Here is a 21,792-nt window from a genome sequence, read left to right on the forward strand (position 1 = left end):
GAGCGCGAGAAGCCTGACGTCAGGCACTTTGGCCTCAGGCAGCCTGGCCAGCCGCCCTGCAGCTCCTGACAGATGCCTTTTCCTCCAAGGGCCCCCTCAAGGCTGTGACCCTGGACCCCTGGGCTGTGGGCATCGGAGCCTCGTCACTGGGCCAGGGAGCTTCTTCCTGCTCCCCTGCCCCAGGGGCTGAGGGCTGACATTGGGATCCTCCCGCTCGGGGATGGCCCCAAGGCCACCAGGCTGGGCTCACCCACAGCTTCTTCCCCCCGGAGAACGGCTGTCTCCCAGTGTTCGCCTACCACAGCTGTTATTGGCTTGGCAGTGCAGAGAGCCTCCGGGAGGCAGGGGTCCCACGCACTTTGATCAAACAGATGAGGGGGGCCCTTTGAAACCTCAGTGGTTGGTGCTGCCCAGGGCTCTGGGAGAAGGTCCCTGGGACACACAGCGGGGTCTGCCCTGACCCCGGCCGCTCCCGGTCCCCCACAGGGCTGTCCGCACCAGCGCTCACTCACAGAAACCCTGGTCCCAAGGAAGGGGTCCCCGACACCCCACTGGGGGGCATCTGCTCCCATCCGCCTGGACGTGGAGCCCCAGCCCCCAGCCGCAGACCTGTGGGTCCCTGGTGCTGAGGACGTGGGGTACAGAGGCAGGTCCCTGCCCCCTGGACCACACCTCCAGCCACTTTCCTCCCACAAAGACACGAACAAACCGCGGTCGGTCCCTCAAGCAGGAAGGGCCGCCTGGAGGTGAGCGCTGGGGGAGGCGAATGACCTTCAGACACCCCAGCTGAGCTGAGGACCCCTGCCAGAGCCAGCGACCCCCTCCAGGCCCAGCAGGACACGGGGCAGTTTCAGTGCTGGCCTGCGCTTCTCTCACCACCTGACACGAGGGCCTGGGGCCCACATGAGTCCAGGGGACCCTGCTGGGGCAGCCTGTGGCTGTCACCCGCTCACCGTCCTGGCCCGGTACACAGCCTCTCGCCAATATATTCTTCTAAAGACTTGTCATCTCTACACCCAACATGGGCTTGAACTCACAACCCGAGATCAAGAGTCCCTTGCTGCACGGCCTGAGCCGGCCACGCGCCCCGTGGCAAGGTTTCTTATCCTGCTGACGAAGGCATATTGCTCTACCCAGTCCACCCCCACAGGGGGACGTCTGCCACTGCCCTGCCTCGCCAGGTCACCGGCTACGTGTTGTGGGACCGTCCGCCGTGGGTGTGCAGTGTCCCCGCCCTCCTGGCCCAGCAGCGGAACGGGCTTCGCCGGGGTGGGGGTAGCTCGGAACACAGCTCAGCTCTGACAGCCTCCCGGACGAGCCCTGGGCGCTTGAGCAAAAGGCAGGCCGGGGGACTCAGCGGGGGCCTGGGGCCAGGGGAGGTCAGCCTTGCCTTGGGGACACTTGGGGACACAGCTACAGCTGCCATGGACACGGCTGGGCTTGTCTCCCCTCTGCCGCAGGAGGGAAGCCTCTGCAGGGCCCAGAGGAGGGGGCCAGTGGGCCAGGACCCCAGCCCTGGGACCCCCATCCATCTGGGCAAGCTCCCCGTGGCCAGCAGGAGGCTGGTGGAAGTTGAGTGGACCCAGCACTTGGGAGAGCCAGGGCGAGGCCAGGCTGAGCCGGGCACCTTCTTGGGTGTGGGGGAGGCAGGCCGTGTTGTCTGAGCCCCCAGCCTTCCCGGCGGCGGTCACCATCCAAGGCCGTGGGGCAGGGTACGCAGGCCTCAGGTGCCTTCTCCTTGCCCTGAAGATGCTCCCTCTGGTGTACAGGGATCCCTGACCCTCAGTACCGCCGTGTTAGGTAGAGTAGCTTGGGCGTGGGCTCAGGTCTGGTATCAGGTGGAGGGAACTGCGGCGGTGGCAGGCGGCGGGGGCAGTTGCCGCCCCTGCCCTCCCCGAGTGGAGCATCCCAGACCGCCCCCTGCCCTGCCCTGGGATAGGCCCTCTTGCCCCCCAGGGCCTCCCCACTTCTGGGTGGACTTTGGACCCCAGGCCATCCCAGAGGGCCCAGCACCCACCCCTGCGGCCTGAGGGTGGGTGCCTTGGCCGTGGGGTTTGCCCCCAGGTACTCCTGCCTGGTGCCCCCAGGGTGGGCCCCAGGCCAGGGCTCCGGGTCCCGGCCGGCCCCTGCTGAGGCCCCCAGCCTGCCGGGCTGGCCAGCGTGGCGGGGATATTGCCCGTGAGGATCAAAGCTGGGCCCCGCTGGGCAGAGTCGGCCCTTCCCAGGGCAGATAAGAAGGATCACGGCGCCGCAGAGGGGCTCCGGGTCACCTTTCAGCCTCAGCACAGACTCAGGCAAAGGCTAAAACACAGCCCGAGACAGATACCCGGCGGCTCGCGCGTCCTCACCGCTCCGCTGAGACCCCCAGGGAGAACCGCCGGCAGGCCCAAGCCCCACGCACAGCAGTAGGCACGCATATGCGCCACACACAGACCACGTGTGCACATGTGCCCGTCGGTGGCCCCAGACTGCCCCTGGATGGGCCGTGGCTGAGGCGCGGGATCTGCCAGAGGATTGGCCCCTCGGGGCCAGGGTCACCCCACTCGGCGGGCAAGGGAACAAGCTAACAAGCTTGGCTGCCGCAGGATGGACGGCAGACCCCTTCGCTCACATCTGAGGGGACCCCTGACTTCTCCACCCCCAGCCAGACAGGCTGCCAGTGTCCGGCGGGGGCCAGGGGCGGAGAGGACGAGGGGTGTGTGCACAGAGCCAGTTGCCCGGGCGGGGCATGGGGCGGGGGGTGGTGGCCTGGGGCTTGCGGAGGTGCAGGCCCCCCGTAGACATCCCTCTGTGCTGGGTCAGAGGGTGGTGGGGCAGGCAGCCCCTCCAGCCCCTCTGCAGAGCCCAGCCCTGGCGTCCGCCGGGCCCTGGCAGCAGGGCCTGCCGGGCGGGTGAGGGCTGCTGGCTGGCTCTCCCTCATTTCCTCTTGGCCTACAGGCTCCAGGCGGCCGCAGGAACAAAGGGCGGATTGTGCCTCATTCTGGGCCTGCTCCCTGGCCGGGCCACTGCCCTCACCGGGCCCCGTGGGCGATGTTCATGTTAGTAGCGAAGGCTCCTCCAGCCAGCCTGCAAGGGCTCAGGGACCTTGGGCAGCTGTGACAGGCCCGGGCGCCCAGGAGCCTGCCCCAGGCTGAGCTGGCCCGCCATCCCCATCAGGGACACCAGCCAGAGCGTCTCCGCGGGGCCCTCCCGTGCCTTCCCCTATGCAGACTCTTCCTGTCCTGTCGCCAGGCCACGGCTCATGGCTGTCCAGCCCCACCCCCTCCCTGCCTGGGTCCCCCGTGGCCTGTGATGCTTGCCACCACCCATCCACCCTGCTGGACCAGAAGGAAAGGCCCCAGGTGTCTGTCTGTGGCAGGCCTCCTGGGTCACCGGAGGGCAGGCGGGAGGGAGACACACTCTGGCCCCACACACCCCAACATTCTGGGCCCCAAAGCTGCTTCTCTCCCCGAGCATTTAATGAGTGGCACTGTGTGCAGTTAGTTGTGGGCACCAGAACCCCAGCACTCCTGTGCCCACGGCTGGGGACATTTGGCAGAGGACACAGACAACTGAGGGCAACCACCATCCTGTCGCCCAGGCGGGCCTGGGGTCCTGTGGTGGCAGACGCCCTCGGCAAGGCCATGCTGGCCGGACACCACACTCAGGACATGGACAGAGACGGGGATGGGCTCCAAGTCCTCCCCCGAACAAGCAGGGCCAGCAGGAGGCTCAGAAGAGGCGCTGGCCATGTCCCTGCTCCAGCTGGAGAGCCGGAGGCACTGGGCTCCGGCGGCGAAGGTGGACAGCCTCCTCCCCGCCAGAAACGGGAGCAGGCTCAGCCCGGCAGAGCCCAGGGTCCCGCAGGACCCCCACGGGCTGCGCACAGCCTCCCAGAGGCCCCGGGCACCGTCCCCCCCCACCCCGCCTCGCTGTTGGTTTAGCTCCCACCACCACCGTCAAAGGAGCTTTGTGGCCGCCCGAGGAGCCGGGTGCCGATTGTCTTGGAGGGGCTCCAGGAATGAACAGTGGAGAACAGCTTTTAGAAGAAAGTGGAAAAAATAGAAGAAAAAGCTGTGAAGGAATAAGGAATTTGCCTCTGCAGAGCCCTGCCCATCCCACCCACCAGCCGAGCGGGGGCCCCTCATGCCCAGGGCTGAGTCAGAGTGTGCTGGGGAAGCGGCCAGGCCTGCAAGATGCGGTGGGAGGCGCTGCCCAGGGCACGTGGGGGTGGAGGCGGGGGTCACGGGGCCGGGAGTGGGTGGGGTTGTGACCCCAGGACACCCACCGTCCTGCCCACACATCAGAGGGTCAGAGCCCGGCCAGGCCAGGTGCTGGTTCACACAGGAGGCTCAGAGAGGGCAGGGGGTCGTGGCCACCCTGAGCTCATTGCCCCTTGTTCACTGGGTCCTGCCTAAAGCTAGGTGCCCCCCCAGCCAGGTGCCCAGGGCATGGCCCAGAGGAGGGTCCCAGCCAGGCAGTGGGCAGCTGTGGTGCTGCCCCCACCTGAGGGGGTGGTTCCTGGGGGGCTGCTGGGATGATGCTGGGGAGGGCCTGGAGTCACGGGGACGATGGTCCCAGGGGCGAATCACACAGGTCTCCAGGCACCCACGGAGATTCACAGTTTTCCAGGAAGGTCGAGTCTGGGTAGGACCTGCTCCCCCCGACCCCTAACCCGAGACCCGAGAGGAGCCACAAGTGGGCTCCCACTCTTACTCCCCACCGTAGCCCAACTTCTCCTCCTCCCTTCACGGTGGACGCTGCTGGGTGGGGGGAGGGACGCACTGCTTTCCAGCAAAGACCCCTGCCCCCCGCCCAGCCTCCTCTGCGGCCCTGGCCCCTCCCTTCAGGAAGTCCCCAGACCCCGGGCCCCCCCAAGAGGCAGATGGAGCCTCAGCCCTGCACCAGGGCAGAGACACCCCTGCCTGCTTGGCACCGTCCTCGCGGCGAGGGCCCTTCCAGGGCCCAGGGGAAGGCTACTCAGGAACACAGTAGCTTCCCTGGGACTCACCATGCAACCCCCTTCAACTGCAACCCAACAAAACCCACCACCCACCCCACCACTCCCTGCCTACATGCAGGATAAGGCCGGCGCCCGCCCCTCCAGCCAGCTGTCGGCAGCTGTCTCCACCGGCCGGCCAGATGCCCCACGGCTGTCGCAGGGGGTGGGGGCAGGGCGGGGCAGCCTCAGGCCCCACCCCCACTCCCTTACCTGGTGCTGCTGCTGACCCCCTGTGGGTCTCCCCACGCTGCCTCTGGTTGGTGTGTTCCAGCTCAGCCAGCGGGGGGGTACACATCTGGCCCCAATCTGGTCCCCTCCCTTGAGTCATCAGAGACATCCCCCACCCGGCCCCCAACACAGGGCATTGCTCCCCACTGAGATGCTCAGGAGGCCAGCTCACTCTTCCCCACCAAGGCTCGACTATGGGGCGGCTGGCGGGTCCTCAGAATACTTCACGTACTTCTCCCCTCGGCCTCCCTGGAACCGTGAAGGTGGTGTGCACAGGGGCCGGTGCAGCCTCTGGGGGTGAGCCCACGCCCCTCTGGCCCAGGAGAGAGGCCTCAGCGAGGCCAGAGGAGGGAGCAAGCCTCCAGCACGCAGACACGGCCCACATGGACTTGGCCCGAGGTCAGGAAGTGAGGGGCAGCGTGTATGCCCCAGCCCCAAACCCCAGCTGCAGAGATGCAGCTCCCAGGAAGCCTCCGGCCACTGTGCTGGCCATGGGGCCCGACCCAAGCATGCTGCCTTGTCGTCCCAGACAAACGCCAGGCTCAAGACCCCCCGAAAGGAACCAGCCGGGATCCCAAGAGGCAGACGTGTGCAGAGGGGCCCCTGACCCCAGCGCCTTGCCCTGCCCCAGGCCGATGCTGAATTTGTGCTGAGTCCCCACCCACCCACACCCTGGGCTGACCGGGATTCCCAGGGTGGGGGCACAGGAGGCCTGGCCTGGCTGGCGGCGGACGTAGGCAGGCAGGGGCTAGTGCGAGTCCTGCTCAGTGGCTCCCACCCCGAATCAGCAACGCTGGGGCACGAGCAGCTGACTGGGCATTGGCAGCCACGGAGTCTGGGCCAGGCTGCGGGCCACAGAAGCATATTCGGGGCTGAGCCCCCAAGCCCCCGAGCAGGGCCCCAGGCTCACCCCTGGCAGTGCCCAGGGTGGGTTTGTGAGGCCGGAACGGTCATCAGGAGCGGCTGACCCTGCGCTGTCCCCACGGGAGAAGCCCAGGTGGGAGGTGGGCTCAGCACCCCTCGGTCCCTCAGGCCCAGGGATGTGTCCCGGCTCCCACCTTGTGTCAGCAAAGCACGTGGGCCGGCGGGGGCGGGGGGGCACTGACTGTCCCTGCTTGGGCAACTGCAGCCCAGGGACCAGAGTGGCTGGGGTGGGGCACCGGCCTGTAGCGACCTCCGAGCCAAAGCAGAGGCTGTGGAGAGCTGCGGGGCCGGCGGGGGCCGGGGAGCGCCCTGGGTGGGGCTGACAGGACAGGGCTGAATCTCAGGAAGGACAGCCCAGACCTTTACAAGGTCCAGCAGGCAGGGCTGGGCTGTCAGTGCCGGAGGCCAGAGCTGCCCCTGGGTCGGTCCCAGGCTGGGGAGCGGACACCTGAGGGATGGTGCCAGGGGGTCATGGTGAGGGGCTGGCCAGGAAGCCCCCGCTGGGCCGCGACTCGCGTCAGAGTGACCAGGCCTATCTGGAGGGAGACGGACGGCATGAGGGCTGTGTGTGGAGCCTGCGGCCCAGAGGCATGGCCGTCCTGCTAGGCCCCAGAGCAGCCCAGGGCTGGGTGGGCATCTCCCCTGGGGGCCCCCCATCTTCACTGGGTGGGGGAAGTGCAGACCATGTCTGCTCCCTGCTTCACCCCAGCTTCGAGCACTGAGCCCGCCCTCTGCCTCCACAGGGCAAGCCCACCGGGAGCCCGTGTGGGGGCTGCAGGTTTGGCCGTGGGCGGGGTTGTCCTTGCATGGATCCCACCAGCCCCGGGGGGCCCCTGCAGGCCAGCTCTGCCGCTGGGTAACCAAGGGTTCCTGAGCTACAGACAGCCCTCCATCAGCGTACCCAGCCATGGCTCTGGGCAAATACTTCCCCAGAGACACTGTCGTGAGGCCTAAAAATAACCCCCAAGCCCCAGGACCCTGCATCACCCAGGCCCCCCAGGAGAGCGTCCCCCAGGCCTGGGTGGCCGTGTGGGGCTAGGACCACGGTGAGGGCAGCATAGGGCACAGAGGTTGCCCCGGCCAACAGGCCCCACCCTTGCCCCCTGCACCCCGCCAAGCCCTCCCATGCGCCCCCTGGATGTGGCAGGGGCTCTATTGAGCGCCCTGGTTTCTGGGACACCTGGAAGCTTCTCACACCTTACCCTGGTGCCAGGTGTGGGGTGGGGTCCGTGTCCCGCCTTCCCACCCAGCCAGGGGGCCCGGCTCCCTGAACGGGCTTGGCCCAGTGAGAGGCCCTGTGTCCGTAGCCCACCTCCCACCGCCCCTGCCCACAAGACAGCCCTGTGGCTGTGCGGCCTGGCCCCGTGCCCTGCGCCTGCTCATGAGCACTCGCCACACAGCCTGGCCATCCCCTGCGGGCCCTCAACCCCAGGCTCTGAGTCCAGGCCAAGGCTGTGCTGTCCTCGTCCTGTGTCCCGCCTGCATGTCCCATGTTCCTGACACCTCTCCTGGGTCCCACATCCTGCATTCCTGTCCCAGTCCCCTGGCCTGACCCCAGGACAAGGCTCTGATCTCCTGCCAGGCCGTCCCGACCCAAGTCCTATGAGGGTGGGGTTGTCCCCCAGCCCCCTCACTCTCGTCAGCCTGAGCCCCCCCGCCCCGGGACAGCTGTGGGATGAGCCTCCCCTTTGAAGCCAGGATGGCCGGGAAGCGTGCAGGGTGGGGGGGGGACCTGCCCTTTCAAGTGCTCCGGGCTTCATGGGGCCAGCTTATCACCACATGGGGACAGATCAGAGGGAAGAGTGCTGGCCCCGCTCAGCACTTGGGGTTCCATCCACCCGGCACACCGCACCCCCACCCAGGACGCCAAGAGCATCCTCCTGAAATGGCCTGTCACACGTCCCTGTCCAGCCTGGCCTGGGGTCACTCTGAGGACGCAGCTGGGTCCCTCCCCTCTGTCTCCAAACTGGGAGCTCCCAGGGCAGGGCCCAGGCCCCACCCCGCAGAGAACCCCGCAGAGCTGGGGGCACCAGGTGTTGTCTCCTTGTTGGTGGTCCCCACAGCTTTGGTGGTGGCTCACTGGCCTTTCTGCCCAGGCAGGGGTGAAAATGGGGGAGCAGCGGAAGCCCACCTCCCCACCCACCCCTCCTCTCTGTCTCTAGGCCCCATCCTGGGTGGGGGCCCCTGCCCTTAACACCAGCTGAGTCTTGTCCCTCTGCATCAGACCTGGGAGTCCCCGACGGGGGGCCGGGCACCCATGGAGACAGAGGTGTGAGCTCAGGTGCAGAGTGGGAGTGGGCAGAATGGCCCAGGGGTCAGGCAGCATGGAGCTGGCGACAGCCCACCGAGAGCAGAGGGACAGCACGGGGCCAAGGGAGAAGGGTCTGCAAGCTGCAGGTGGCCCCTGAGAAGCGCACGGAGAGGGGTCTGGACCCACGTGATGGTCTCTAGAGCAGGACGCTGAGGTCGTTGTGGGTCAGGCTGCGGCTGAGGACCCTGAGCCCCAGGGTGTGGTAATGAAGGCATAGAGCTTTGGGGGGACCAGACAGGGTCCCCACGTGTTCACAGAGTCGCCAGTCCCTCAGTGCCCGCCTTCCCTCAGAACCCCTGAAAGGGCTCTCGGGGGTGTGGACCCCAGGGCTGTTGGTCTCAGCGAGAGCCAGGACCCAGGGCCCTGCCAGGCCTGTCTTGGCCCTGAGAGAGGATCCATCAGAACTCAGAAGGGGCAGAAGACAAGGGCAGTTCCCATGTGAACCCCAGGCAGACACACCGGACCTCGGCTGGGAAGGGCATGGGCACCTTTGCAGGTCCGGGGGAGGGTGGGCTGTGCCCTCTCAGGTGCTGGTGGGGACTGCTCCAACCCCCATGGCCTATGGATGTCCTGTAGCCCGAGTTCTCCCCACCACCCAAGGCTCTTTCCATCCCACCCCCACCTCAGACCGAAACGCATCCAGACACCGGCCCCCACAGCCTGTCCTGTCTGGGGAACATCTGCTGGTCACCAGCTGTGGTTGCCTGAAGCCCCCACAGCTACCCCTCGTTGCTCCAGCAGAGCTCCCACACCTGGCTTCCCATGACGTCCACCGAGGGTGGCCTCCAATACCCGGAGGCCACCGGCCCTGCCCAGGCTCGGTCACTGCCTGTGGGATCAGGATCACCCCAGTGGGCCTTCCCTCAGGGCTAGCCCTTGCCTCCTTGGGGACAGAAAGACTGGGGTCCATCCTGGGGAGACCAGGGGGCCCAGAGGAAGAGGGCCAGAGGCTGGGGCCTAGCCCCCGGACACCAGAAGAGAGGGTCCCCAGACCTGCCCTCAGCTGGGTAAAAGGGAGATGGGGGAGGCTTGACTTTGGGGAGCTCTGGCTGCAGGGAACCAGCAGTACCAGGTGGGAGGGTCAGTGCCCTGGCCTGTGGCGCTGGGCAGGACCTATCCTTGTTCCCTACAGTGCCCCCTGCTCCTTCAGCCAGACTTCTGAGGCTCTGGGGACCTCACAGAGGTGGCTTTGCTAAAAATTACATTATCTTAGTGCCTTTTTTTAAGAGGCAACAAGTCCCAGGCTCAGTGTCCCCAGGTGGAGAGTGGGACCGTTGTTCATAACCTGGTAACGGCTGGCAGACTTGGGCCTGCACCCTCCAGGCAGCAGGCACCAGGACGGAGGTGACAACAAGGCCCCAGCCCTCCAGAGTGTGTGGGCCAGGGAAACCACAGCCCTGCACTGAGGGCCATGGGGGCCATACTGGTAGGGAGGGAGGGGGACACCCGCTGGGCCAGGTGTGCAGGACTCTAGCTAGCTCGGGAGGTGTCTGCAGGTGCGTGATCAGTCAGCACTCCAAACACGGCTACCTGAGTTCAGTTCGGGGGAGCTGATGAGGCCCCGGGACCCCAAGGTGCCAGCCCCAGAACCTCAGGCCAATGACAGGACTCCTGGAGCCCGAGCCTGGCACACAGGCACACATGTGTGTGCATGCACACACCTGTACGCAGACTCAGGCCCGCACACACACACACCTGTAACAGGCCCACACACGTGCACATGCACAGAAGCCAAAGGCAGAAACACCAGCTTAATGGAAGAAGATGCACGTTTTCTTGTTTAACAAAATAAATTAAATATACGAAGCTTCAGCTCAAACTCTATATAAAATTACAGAGGTCTGGGGCTGCCACAGGCAGTGGGGCGATGGGTGCCCCAAGGTGGCCATCCAGTCGGCCAGCAGGCCAGGTGCGTCCCAGGCCTGAGGACAGGCCTGGTCTGCAGTGCCACCTTCCTTCCAGCATTATTAATATTATTATTTTCATTTCTTAAATATAAATATCAAGGGCCCTTCTCTCTGGCAGTGGGAGGCTGGATGGGGCAGGGTCACCCCCAGCCGGCACCCGCCTCTCAGGACAGGGGTCTGGACTGCTCTGCCTGACCTCCCGGCCCAAGGGACTGGGGGACTCCTGGACGCCCAGACTGGGGTGGCAAGCAGAGCCAGCCGCCCGCGGAGGCCCAGGCGGGGACACGGAGGCCAGCACGGGACAGGGGTCGGGGGGTTTCGGTTTGCAAAGCCAGGGTGCCCCTCAGACCTCCTGCCAGGGGCGGGAGGGGCGGCTTGACCATGGCCCCTGCGAAATCCTCCCCACAGGAGTCAAGGGATTCCTTCATCAACTAGCCTGCTGCTACATGCACACTGCAAAGTTACAAACGCAGACCTTCCCCAGGGCGTCTGAGTCTGAGGGTGTGTGTGTGTGTGTGTGTGTGTGTGTGTCCAGAGGTATGTCATACACGTGTGTGCATCATCCAGGGCGCCCTGGGGCTGACTGTGCCCCCTGCCTGGGCTCCACTGTCTCCGCGGCCCTCTGCCCCCAGCCCCCCGCGTGCCCCCTGGCGCCCCGCGCGGCCGCACGGTCTAGCACTGATAGTGGATGTGCTGGTGCTGGTGGATCTTGCCCTCCACGTGAGAGTGCGTGTGTGAGTGCGTGTGTGTGTGCGTGTGCGTGTGCACGTCTGTGTAGAGTTTGGGGTAAAGTCTGGGCCCAGCAGATGGGCCCGGGCCCAGCAGGTGCTGGGGAGCTGCCGTAGGCCCAAGCTCCTCACACAGCCCCAGGCCAGGGGCGGTGCCGAGGCTGGCTGGCACGGGGAGGTCCTTGTCCCCGCCACGGTCGCGGGCGGCCACGGGCGGGCGGTGCGCAGGCACGGGGAGGGCGGGCCCAGGCGCACACGGCTTCTTCTTGGCCTGGCAGAGCCACAGGAGCACGGTGCCCAGGATGAAGACGGCACCGGCCGGGATGCCGATGACCACGGGCCACGGCAAGCTAGTGGCCGAGGACGAGGGGGCCACGGGTGGCCCTGGCGGCTTGGGGTCTGCAAGAGAGGCCCAGGAAGGGGGTGGGGAGAGGATGGTCGCCACGGGTCCCAGGCAAGGCTGCGGGAGGCCGGCACGTGGCCTCGGGGGGCCCGGGCTGGGGGCAGGGGGTGCACACACCTGGCAGCACGGTGAGGAAAGCGCTGCGGAAGCTGTAGCCCATGGTGTTGGCCCCCAGGCAGATGTACATGCCGGCGTCGTCCTGCCGCGCGCGGGTGATGAGCAGCTTGTTGAGGTAGGAGCCGTCGGGCCTCGACCACACGTCGCCCGTGGGCAGCACCACGAACTTCTGGCCGCCCACGTCGATGGTGGAGTTGTAGCGGCCCTCGGCGCCGTACTCCACGCGCTTCAGCCACTGGATCACTGGCTTCACGTCACTGCGCACTTTGCACTGGAAGGACGTGGTGCCCCCAAAGTCCACGGTCGTGTTCACGGGGTGCGTGCCCGTGAGGACGGGCTTGGAGCGTGTCCGCTCTGCACGGGGACACGACGTTAGCGCCTCCCCGGGCGCCGCCAGCCCCCCACGGCCCCACAGCCCTGGCACTCACGGATCACGTCCACCTTGTAGGTTGCGTTGATGGCGCCTGCGCGGTTGGACACGCGACACGTGTACTTGCCACTGTCCTCGGGACGCAGGTTCTTCAGGCTCAGGGTCCACTTCTTCTTCCTGTGCTCCCCGGCCTCCAAGCCTGTCAGGGCCTGGTCGTCCTTCATCCACGTGATGTCGGGCCGTGGGTGCCCACTGGCCACACACTTGAGCCGCACAGAGCTGCCCACTGGCCGGGCGATCACCCGGCGCCTCATCTTGGAGGGCTGTGTGAAACGGGGCCGCGCTGCAAGGCGGCCAGCACAGAGGTCAGCACGGCACGGGGGGGGCAGCCCCCACCCGCACCCAAGGAGGAGGGTCTCACCCCACTGCTTGCTGGCTGCGTCCTCCTGGCCCCCAGAGGAGCCGTCCTGCCCCAGACGCTCCCTTCCCACACCAGGGTCATCTGCAGAGAGGAGGGCATGTGAGAGGGGCCCCAGCAGTCCCCACCCTGACCCCAGCCTTGGGCCCAGCTGGGAAAGCTCTGGAAACACAAATGGGAGCCCCTGGAGGCACGCCCACATCTCAGAACCCCAGAGACAGCCGGGCAAGAGCTGCCTGCCCAGCCTACTCCCTGGGTGCAGGTGACCCCAACAGAGCTGCCCCCCCTGGCTCCGGGGGGTCTGCAGGGCCAGTGGGAGGAGGGGGCCAGGCCTGCCCAGCAGCTGCAGTAACCCTAGCCCACATCAAGGAGCCGAGGCCTTGGTGAGCTGACATGGCTCGCATACCGCCTCGTCATCCTCCCCTTTCAAAGGACAGTGGGGGGGACACCAGCGGTCTTCCCATCCCACAATCCAGAGCAGGGGGCCCAGCGGGGGTGGGGCAGGCTGAGGAATGCCCCTCCTGGGACAGCCGCCTCCACCCAGCCGGGGACCCAGGGAGGGGGTGGCAGAGGTCAAGCGCTCCCGCTTTGCGAGATGGGCCACCATGACTGCCAGGGAGCCCCACCCCCAGGGACCCACCCCGGGAGCCCGTGGGGGAGGGCCAGGCGTGCAGAGGGTGTGTCGCTGGGGACCCCGCCAGTCCCCGAGCCCGGGCCCCAGAGGCAGAAGAGAACAGAAGGCCCTTGGCGGCCCCTCTGAACTCTGAAATCTGAGCCTCAAAGTTAGAGCCGACGCCAAGGCCGCCAGCTTGCCCGGCCGGCCCTTTAGTGGGACCACCACCCTGGGGCTCCCCGTGCCCACTCCTGCTGCCCCCTAGCCAGCCTTGGTCTCCCCGTCAGCAGAGCTTGGGGACCCCAAGGCACAGGCCCAAGGCGGGGGGGGCTCAGGCCAGGGTGGTGACCACAGAGGTCAGGTCCTGTCCTGGGCTCAGAGGAGGCCGGCAGGTGGGTGTCCTCCTGGCAGCAGTGGGGAGGGAAGGTCCGCTCCCCAGGCTGCATGGACTCGGGGCCCACACGGCACGGCCCCGGCGTGGCCACCACTGACCCATCACGATGAGGGTGTAGTTGACGCTGAGGCTGCCAAAGCCGTTGGTAGCCTTGCACACGTAGGCGCCGGCGTCTTCCCGCTCCACCTCCTTCACCTTCAGGCCCTGGGGCAGCACGCGGAAGCGGCTCCAGCCGCCATGGATTGTGCGGCCATCCTTGGTCCACATGGTCAGTGGCGGCGGGTCGCCCTCCACAGGACACTGTAGCCGCACGGTGCGGCCCAGCCGGGCCACCTGCCTTGGAACCACCTTGTCCGCCATCCTCGGGGGACCTGCGGGCAGGTCAGAGGGCTCAGTCAGGGAGGAGAGGGGGGCGGCAGGTGGTCGGGAGTGCAGGCAGGCATGCGTGCTGGGAGCCAGGGGAGGGGGCTGTCCCCGTCGGGTCCCCACCTGGGACTCCACGCACATACACCTGCCCAGCCCAGGCAGTGGGGGTCTGGAGCCCAGGGCCCTGCTCCCAGACTGCAGTGGTCAGCATTCACCTGGAACCCGCTGCCCGCCGGGCCGTGCGCACGCAACTCCCCATACGTGCCGTCACAGAGAAGCCAGGGTACAGAGGGGCTGGGGTGGCTCAGCCAGGATGCACGTCCACAGGCGAGCCAGGACGGCCCCCCACGGCCTCCCGTAGGCAAGGCGCACGGGAGGGAGTCCATGCAGCACAAACAGACGTGTCTGGGGGCCCGTGTCTGTGGCTGTCTGCATCTGCCACGGCACACCAGGAGGCTGGGCGGAGCAGCACGGTGGGGCCAGAGGGCGAGCAGCGAGGTTCCCGTCTGGCTGGCAGCCCCCTGCCTGCTGTCCCCCAACGGGAGAAGCCCAAGTCGCCGGCGGGAAGAAACCCACTCCCAGCCATGTCAGGCCACGGCCAGCCTCAGTGCCTCTGGTGCAGGGAGAGCGGGCATGCCCAGCCGCTGGCAAGGACACTGCAGGTGTCCGAGAGAGGCGGGGCCACCTCCTGGCCCATGCCACAGCTCCTGCACTATGGGCTGACCGCAGGGGCGCTGAGCTCTTACACTTACCCCACCCACGGTACCCTCAGACCAGGAGAGGCGGCTCCGGGCACCCCTCTGCCCTTCCCAGGGGCCTGGCTGGGCCCAGCTCCCGAGACCCTGCCCTCCGGCTGTTGGCCGGGGGCACTCACCCCACAGTGCGGCCAGGAGGGCCAGGAGGGCCAGCATCCCGCGTCCTGGCCTCCCGGAGGCGCCGGGCGGCGGCTGCTGGGAGATGCTGTCGCTACGGGGCCTGAGGGCAGCACGTATCCCTAATAACCAGCCGGTATTTCTTCAGCGCGTGATCACCAGCTGCTCGTTGCCGGCCTTTTCATCCAGGACCCAGAGTGCTTCCGCGGGCTCTTTGGAGGCTCGCCCCCTCCCACCCCCAGGGGACCCTTGCAGAGCACAGCCCCACACCACTGGTCTGCAGGCGCTGAGGGGAGGTGGGGCTGGTCCCCATTTGGATGCAGGGAGCTGACAGCCCAGGGTCCAGGCAGGGAGGCGGCCCAGCCTTGCTGGGGGGACAGGGAAGCGGGGGACACAGCAACACCAGGCCCTTCCCTCTATGACCACAAGCAAAAAGCAAAAAGGGAGCTAGAGGTTGTGGGGGAGGGCCCTACCCAGCCCCCACCTGCTCACCCACCCTGCCCCACCGAGCCCACCCCCAGGAACGCTTCTCTGCACCCATATTCTGCCTCTGCTAGGGTCCACCCAACCCCTGCCATGGGGTTCCTAACATGGGCCCCAGGCCATCCCTGCACTCGCAGCCAGCCGCCTCCTCACCAGCCCCCAGTACCCCAGGAAGGGGCTGCTGAGATCTACCGCTCCCTAATTTCTCAATTGCACATGGGGCCCCCAGACACCCCCAACTTGCAGGGGGACGGGTTGCAGGGCCCACAGACAAGTGGGTCTCCTGAGGCCCCCAGCGTGCAGGGTCCTGGCCTCACTCCCAGGCAGCCACCATCCGACACCTGTCTCTGCCTGCAATCCCACTGTTCAGAGGGGCCGCCCCGCAGCCTGCCCGGAGCCTCCGAGGCTGACACCTGGGTGTGCACACAGACCCAAAAACCGCCTGGCAGGTGCCAGAGGCTAGCACAGGGTCCCTCTCCCCGGGGCTTTGCCTGTCCCAATCCCACCCTGGCCAGCACAGCCCCGGCCCCGCAAGAAGCCTGAGTCAGGAGCAGACAGAGGACCCATCGGACAGTGCTTGCGGGCACAGGAGGGGCAGGAGGGGCAGGAGGGGCACCCCCAGGCCCACCCCCTCCCTGCACCAGGCAGGCGAGTTTGAGGAGATGGGGGGGGCGGTGGGGGGGCATCTACTGGGCCTCAGAGGCCACTGTGGAAGGGAGAGGAGGACAGAGCCAAGTGACTGCCAGACGGACGGGAAGTGTGGCCCCGAGGGCCGGCCTGCACGCAGTACAGGGGGACAGGCAGGCGGGAGCCAGAGGCCCCAGCCGGAGCCAGCCTTATCCTAAAGCAAACAGCCCCCTCCCCTCCCCCTGGGCCAGGCCTGCCCTGCCCCCTCCACCCCTGCCTCTGCAGAGACCCCAGCAGACTCACCGGAGGGAGCCCCCCCAGATTCCTGGGGATTTTGGCTGCCAGTTTGACTGCCACGGCTCTATATTTAGCTTGGGAAACACAAGCCCCCATTGTTCCACCTGGTCAGGTGTCCAACCCACCAGCCAGAGGCAAACTGAGGCAGGAGCTGAGGCAGCTGGAGGGCATGTGGGTCGGGGGTGGGGGGCAGCCAGTTTCCCACCAGCTCTGGGGCGGCCCCTGGAGTCCTTCAGCCAGCATCCGCACTTCCCCACGAGCACCACCCCCAGGAAGCCCTCGACCCTCCACACACCACCGTAAGCCACAGCCTTGGGCAGTTTTGGGCATGGGCAGGATGTGGACAGCCACATGGAGGGGGCAGACATGGGGGCAAACGGAGGCCGGGGCTGGGTCTCACCCCTCAAGGGGGCTGAACATCAAGGTGGTGGCAGAGAGAGGATCACCACACCCCCTTTCCTCCCTCCCTCCTTCCCGTCCTCCTCCCCAACAGCTGTGAAAACATGGCCAGGAATGGGGGTGCCAGGAGGGGTCAGGGGGCAGCAACCCAAAAGACCCCACATATCCAGCCTACACAGCCAGGCTTCCCAGCCGCCATCCAGAACTCAGGTGTCACACATACATCCTATCATGCCATCTCCCAGACACTGTCCCCCAGACACATGGGCTGTCCCCCAGACACTGTCCCCCACACACACTGCCCCCCCCCCACTGTCCCCCAGACACACAGGCTGTCCCCCAGACACTGTCCCCCAGACACACGGGCTGTCCCCCACTGTCCCCCAGACACTGTCCCCCAGACACTGTCCCTCAGACACACAGGCTGTCCCCCAGACACTGTCCCCCAGACACTGTCCCCCAGATGCACCCACTCTACCCACAGACGGTCCCTCAGGTACATGCACACACAGAGAGACATACCCCAACAGTGGATGCAGACTCCCCACACCAGCGACCCCCTTGCCCCACCTGCTGAGAGCACCGTTTCCCAAGGTTTAGCAAAACAAGGTTCCACTGGAACCTCAGCTGATGTCCCTCCCATCCCAGTGGGCCCTAGGAGGGCTGAAGGGGGCAGGGCCGCTGGGAAGGAGGGAGGGGTGACACATGATGGAGGTAGAGGGACAGGACCCCCAACTGCAGCCTATCCCATGCAGTTTTCACAGACCCTCGGGGGCCACCTGAAGCTCAGCCCCCCACACCTCACTAACCCTCACGGCCTCTGCACTGCCTATCCCCTCCCGATACACCTCCCCAACACCCCCTCCTCCCTGCCCTCCGCCGGGGGCTGCAGTGCCCCTTTCGGGTGAACCACGTCTGAACCACAACCAAGGCCCTGCTCTGTTCAGGTCTGTCCAGGGCCTGGCTGTGGGGGCATTGCACGTGTCAGCTTCTGCCTCCCTCCACTGCCCAAGGCATTTGTGACCTGCAGACCCTGAGCACCCTTCCCAAGGAGCTGGACCAGGCACTGCCCCTCCCCGGGGCCCCATGTGCCGGGGGCTTCACCCCATACCAGCCCACGCCGCCCACACTGGGGCCATGGACACAGGTGGAAGTGAGGGGTGCAGGAACCCCATGTGCGGCCAGCACATCGGGGCTGGCTCCATTCCCAGTCAACCCTGAGAAGCCCCAGAAATTTCCAGCCCGGAAGGAACCCTCTGGGTGGGGGTAGGTGGTCGTCAGGCTGACTGCGTTGGGATTGGCCGTGAAGTGACATTGGACGGCCAGCCAGGAGCCACCAGAGCCCTCCCCTCCTGGAGAAGTCAAGTGGCCTGGAAAAGAGGACTCAAAGGACAGTGTGACGGGGCCTGAGCAGAGGGCAGGGAGGGGAGGCAGGGCCTATCTAGCCTGGCTGGACACCCTGGAGTAGGCAGGGCAGGTGGGCACTCTCTGGGAGAGTGGGGGGGGTCCCTGTGCTGATCCCCGTGGTGAGCAAACACTGGTGGGGGGGCGGAGCTGGGAAGGCCCAGCCACGGCGGCCCTGGGGCCAGTACCCTCCCCAAGAAGGCCTAGGAAGCAGGGAGGCCAAAAAGAGGGGGCATGGATGAAGACCACCACAGGGCGGCCATGAGAGGCGGGGGTCAGCCTCTGCCCTGGCTCTGAGCCACGCAGTAACACACACACACACACACGTGCGCGCGCGCGCGCGCACACACACACACACACGGGCTCCTAGTCAGCAGGCCCAGGGCGGCCCCTGGGGGCTGGACCCACGGGATCTGCAATGCAACTGGTAGGACCCGAAGGGCAGGTGGTTGCCCCAGAAACCAGGCCGTTCTGGGTGCAGGAAAGGGACAGCTTGACCCACCAAGCAAGCAAGCTGGCTGGGGTGTCCTGTCCAACCCACTGCCCAGGAGGAGCTCAGCGTAAGGCAACGGGCTGGGTGGGGCCCACTAGGTCCGTCCCCTGCCCAGGAAGCGCCCGGGTCGACCTCCAGCAGAGCCCTGACCAGGGCTCCTCCTCTTCGCCATTCCCAAGGCACACACGGGAGCCACAGAGCGTCCCCTGACATGCTGTTGCCCTGGGGGTCCCCACAGGAACTGCCACAGAACCCACCCAGAGGGCTCAGCTGGACACCCTGGTGGCTGCGTCCAGAGCTTGCCAAGTCTGCCACACTCCAAGCGGACCCCTGCCCGCACCTGCCACCCATCCCCCACCTCACAGAACGTCCCGCACCTAGAACTGGTCCAGCATCACTGGCTCCCCAGAGGGGCCCAGCCCCAGTCCCAGCAAAGGAACCAAGAAGGACCCGGTCCACTGGGCCTCCCTCACATGCTGGCGCTGGACCCAAAGGACAGGGTAACATGACAAGAGGCCCAGACCACCCGAGGGCCTCGCCCGCTGTGGCCTCTAACCCAATGGCTGGGTGTTTCCTGAGCCTGGGACCCCGGGGCCAGAGGCTGGCATTTAGGCACCAAGGTGCCAGCTTCCTGCGAGGGCTCGGGCGCTGGGCAGCCCAACGCCCCCGGCAGCCTGGGCTAGCCCCGGGCTACCGAGCCCCGCGCTCCCACCCACACCTGCTCCACCCAGCCCCCGTGTCCACGGCCAACAGCCCACAGCCAGCTTCTTGCGGACAGACCCAAGGGCATGGCACTTTGGCATGCCGGGACCCCTGCGGTCCCTGAAGGCTGCAGGGTGCGGCTACCCAGGTCATGGCGCACGCAGTACCTGCTGCCGGGCTCCACGGTGAAGCCCGCGGGCCCTGCCAGAATGGGCCGGCCGCTACAGAGTGCAGGGGGCGCTGGCCGGTGGCCCTGGCTCTCCTGGGGCTCAGCACGGTGGAGTTGGAGGGGATCACTGCCCAGCGGGGGCCCAGGCCAGAGCTGGGCCCAGCTCCCTCCCCACTGCCTGCTGACCCAGGCCCCATTATTTCTTCACAGTGCAGGGCTTGTGTAAATCTCTAGCAAACTGGGGAAGAAAGCCATTGTTTCCTGCCAAGAAGGGAAGCCCTGGGGGTCAGCAGGCCTGAGGCTGGAGCACTGTCCCTGCCACACTGTCTCCAGCATTTCAGGGACAGTCCTGGAAGCCCCTGCCTCAGGCTGGTGCTCCCCAAGGGGGCAGTCCATGTGGGACGAAGGGTGTGCAGGGCCCCCCAGGCCCGCCAGCCTCGAGGCCTTGCCCCCAGCCACTCACGGGGGGGGGGGGCAGGAAGCCAGCCCCCGGGACGCCCCCAGCCCCTGCTCCCTGCACCCCAGCCAACCAGCCTCTCAGCCCAGTCCTGGCCTGTGCCTACTCATGGCCCCCAGTCCAGCTACACCAAGGCACCTGTGGCCCCAGGATGTACACCCTAGTCAATGTGACCTGCCCACCTCTCCCCAGACTATTGCCCCACCTGGAGGCCTTTCCTCTCCTCACCTGACCAGTACCCACATCTCCTTCCGGGCTGTGCTGCCTATCCTCTCCCCAGGCCCTCACCCCACCTCCCCTAGCCTTCCTGGACTGTGGGCCGCCTAGCTGCCGCTCCAGCCTGAACTAGCCCAGGGCAGTGGCCCCTGCTCTCCGTGGGCCCCAAGAGTAGCCACGCTGGACACCCACGGGCCTTGGCCAGGAGCACGCAGTGACCACCACTAGGAAGATGGCAGGCAGACTGGGTGGCAGCACGGGGTGCGGCATCTGTGGGGTCTGGACACAGTGGCCCGGGCACACCCTCCCCTCCACGTGCTGATCCTGCCCACGGAGGCTGTCACCTGGACATGCCAGGGCCGCAGTCACTGGGAAGGCACAGAGGGCCAGCCACCAGCAGGGAAACGGCCAGCAGCAAGGCCCTCGGCCTGCAGGACCACGCTTGCCTCCGTGAGCACGGTTAGCAGTGCCTGAACCCCAAGCCGGAGGCTGAGGCCACTGCTGGGAAAAACCAACATTTCCCCATGGCACTGGGCGGGGGTTGAAGGCCCATTGATTCCCGCACAATGAAGAAGGAGCCTGCGGTAGGAGTTTCCAGGCCCAGCCAAAGGCGACTTTGTTCATAGCTCCCTCCTCCCCCCAGAGGGGACAGTGATTTATTTTCTCTTCCAGGAGTGGGGCCCGAGACATAAATGGGGCGGCTGGCCTGCATCCCCACCTCACAGCGCCTGGGCCCAACTCCCGCACATCCACCTCAGCCGGGGCTGCGCACTGGCCCGCCGCTGCCCGGAGGGGTGGGGGGGAAGGCCCCCTGCGGCCTGGCCAGAGGCCAAGGCCAGCCGGCGCACACGCACATCACGACAGCCCTCCCGCTGAATCACACACACTGGCGGACCCTCCCCAACACAGCCCGCATGGCAAGAAGGCACCATCCCCGTGGAGTGGGGCACCCAGCGGCCGGCACCCAGCCCCGGGGGGGCAGCGCTCGGCCCTACCAGGGCAGGCCCGCAGGGTTCAGAGGACAGGGAGGTGACCTCGAGGGCTGGCTGTTCAGAGACCTGTCCACTGCATCATCCTTGGAAAAGTTCAAACGGGACAACCCCTTCCACAAGTTCTTCTAAAGCTATCTGGGTAGGGTATGTCATTCGGAACCTCTCAAGTTCCCATTGTGAGAAACCCGAATCCTATCTTCCCTCCAATTTGGAAAAAGCTGCTTAAGACAAACCCACCATGATTGTGAAACTTCCAGAAAGGGGAACTTTAAAAACATGATCTGAGTCTGGAGACGCGCTGACTCCAGAAAGCGTGACGCACGGGGAGGACAGCTTTCAGAAAACAGCCCGGCTCTCTCTGCGCCGCTCTGCCCGCCTAAAGGAAGTCGGCGCTCGGCCTGCTCACCCACAAAGCCGACGCACCAAGCGGCCGTGCCCCTCAAGGCCAGGCCTGAAGCAGAAGCCAGCACAGTTCAGGAGCAGGGGCCCCCAACACCCCACCCCCCAAAGCCACACAGGACCTTGCCCTTGGAGAGTAGCTCTCAGGTCCCTGCAGCCGCTAGGGCCGGGCACGGCCAGCGGGAGGGCCGGGGCTGGAGACCAGGCGCGGGCCCCAGGCCAAGGCGGAGGGGAACAGAGCAGGGTGTGGCCCCTCCAGGGCCCCCTGGCACCGAGGCAGGCCCTGACGCCCGCTGCCATCGCCCGCTGCCATCATCACTGCCATCCACCTCTCCGCGGTGGGCTCCGGCCAATGACCAGGCCAGGACAGCGGCCTCCAGAGCTGGCTGAGTAGCCAGAGGACAGGCAGGTGTGGGAAAGAGGGGAGTCCAAGCGGAGTCAGAATCCAGGCTGCCGGCCACCGGGGCGGGGGGGACCTTGCTGGGTATGACCTGAGTGCCCGCCGTGCCCAGGACACTGCCA

At 66.6% G+C, this 21,792-nt stretch overlaps 1 protein-coding gene across 1 annotated transcript; it reads right to left on the minus strand.

Annotated features, from left to right (window-relative positions):
• Positions 1–10,983: 10,983 nt before the first annotated feature.
• FGFRL1 (fibroblast growth factor receptor like 1) lies at positions 10,984–14,671 on the minus strand. The gene is made up of 6 exons (XM_021677688.1): positions 14,635–14,671; positions 13,493–13,765; positions 12,391–12,471; positions 12,028–12,312; positions 11,600–11,953; positions 10,984–11,478 (listed from the first exon to the last, which is right to left on the minus strand). The coding sequence occupies exons 1-6, from the start codon at positions 14,669–14,671 to the stop codon at positions 11,024–11,026; spliced, it is 1,485 nt and encodes a 494-aa protein (XP_021533363.1). The 3' UTR covers positions 10,984–11,023.
• Positions 14,672–21,792: the final 7,121 nt, after the last annotated feature.

The sequence above is a fragment of the Neomonachus schauinslandi genome, chromosome 2 (assembly GCF_002201575.2).
Source record: "Neomonachus schauinslandi chromosome 2, ASM220157v2, whole genome shotgun sequence".
Lineage (NCBI taxonomy): Eukaryota > Metazoa > Chordata > Mammalia > Carnivora > Phocidae > Neomonachus > Neomonachus schauinslandi.

Bases quoted from the DNA above. Each gene is read 5' to 3' on its own strand.
- FGFRL1 (XM_021677688.1), bottom strand. From the start codon at position 14,671: ATGCTGGCCCTCCTGGCCCTCCTGGCCGCACTGTGGG. The intron at 12,472-13,492 runs GTCAGTGGTGGC...TCCTCTCTGCAG, and splicing joins CTACACCCTCATCGTGATGG to ATGACCCTGGTGTGGGAAGG. The intron at 12,313-12,390 runs GTGAGACCCTCC...GCCGCCTTGCAG, and splicing joins CGCAGCCAGCAAGCAGTGGG to CGCGGCCCCGTTTCACACAG.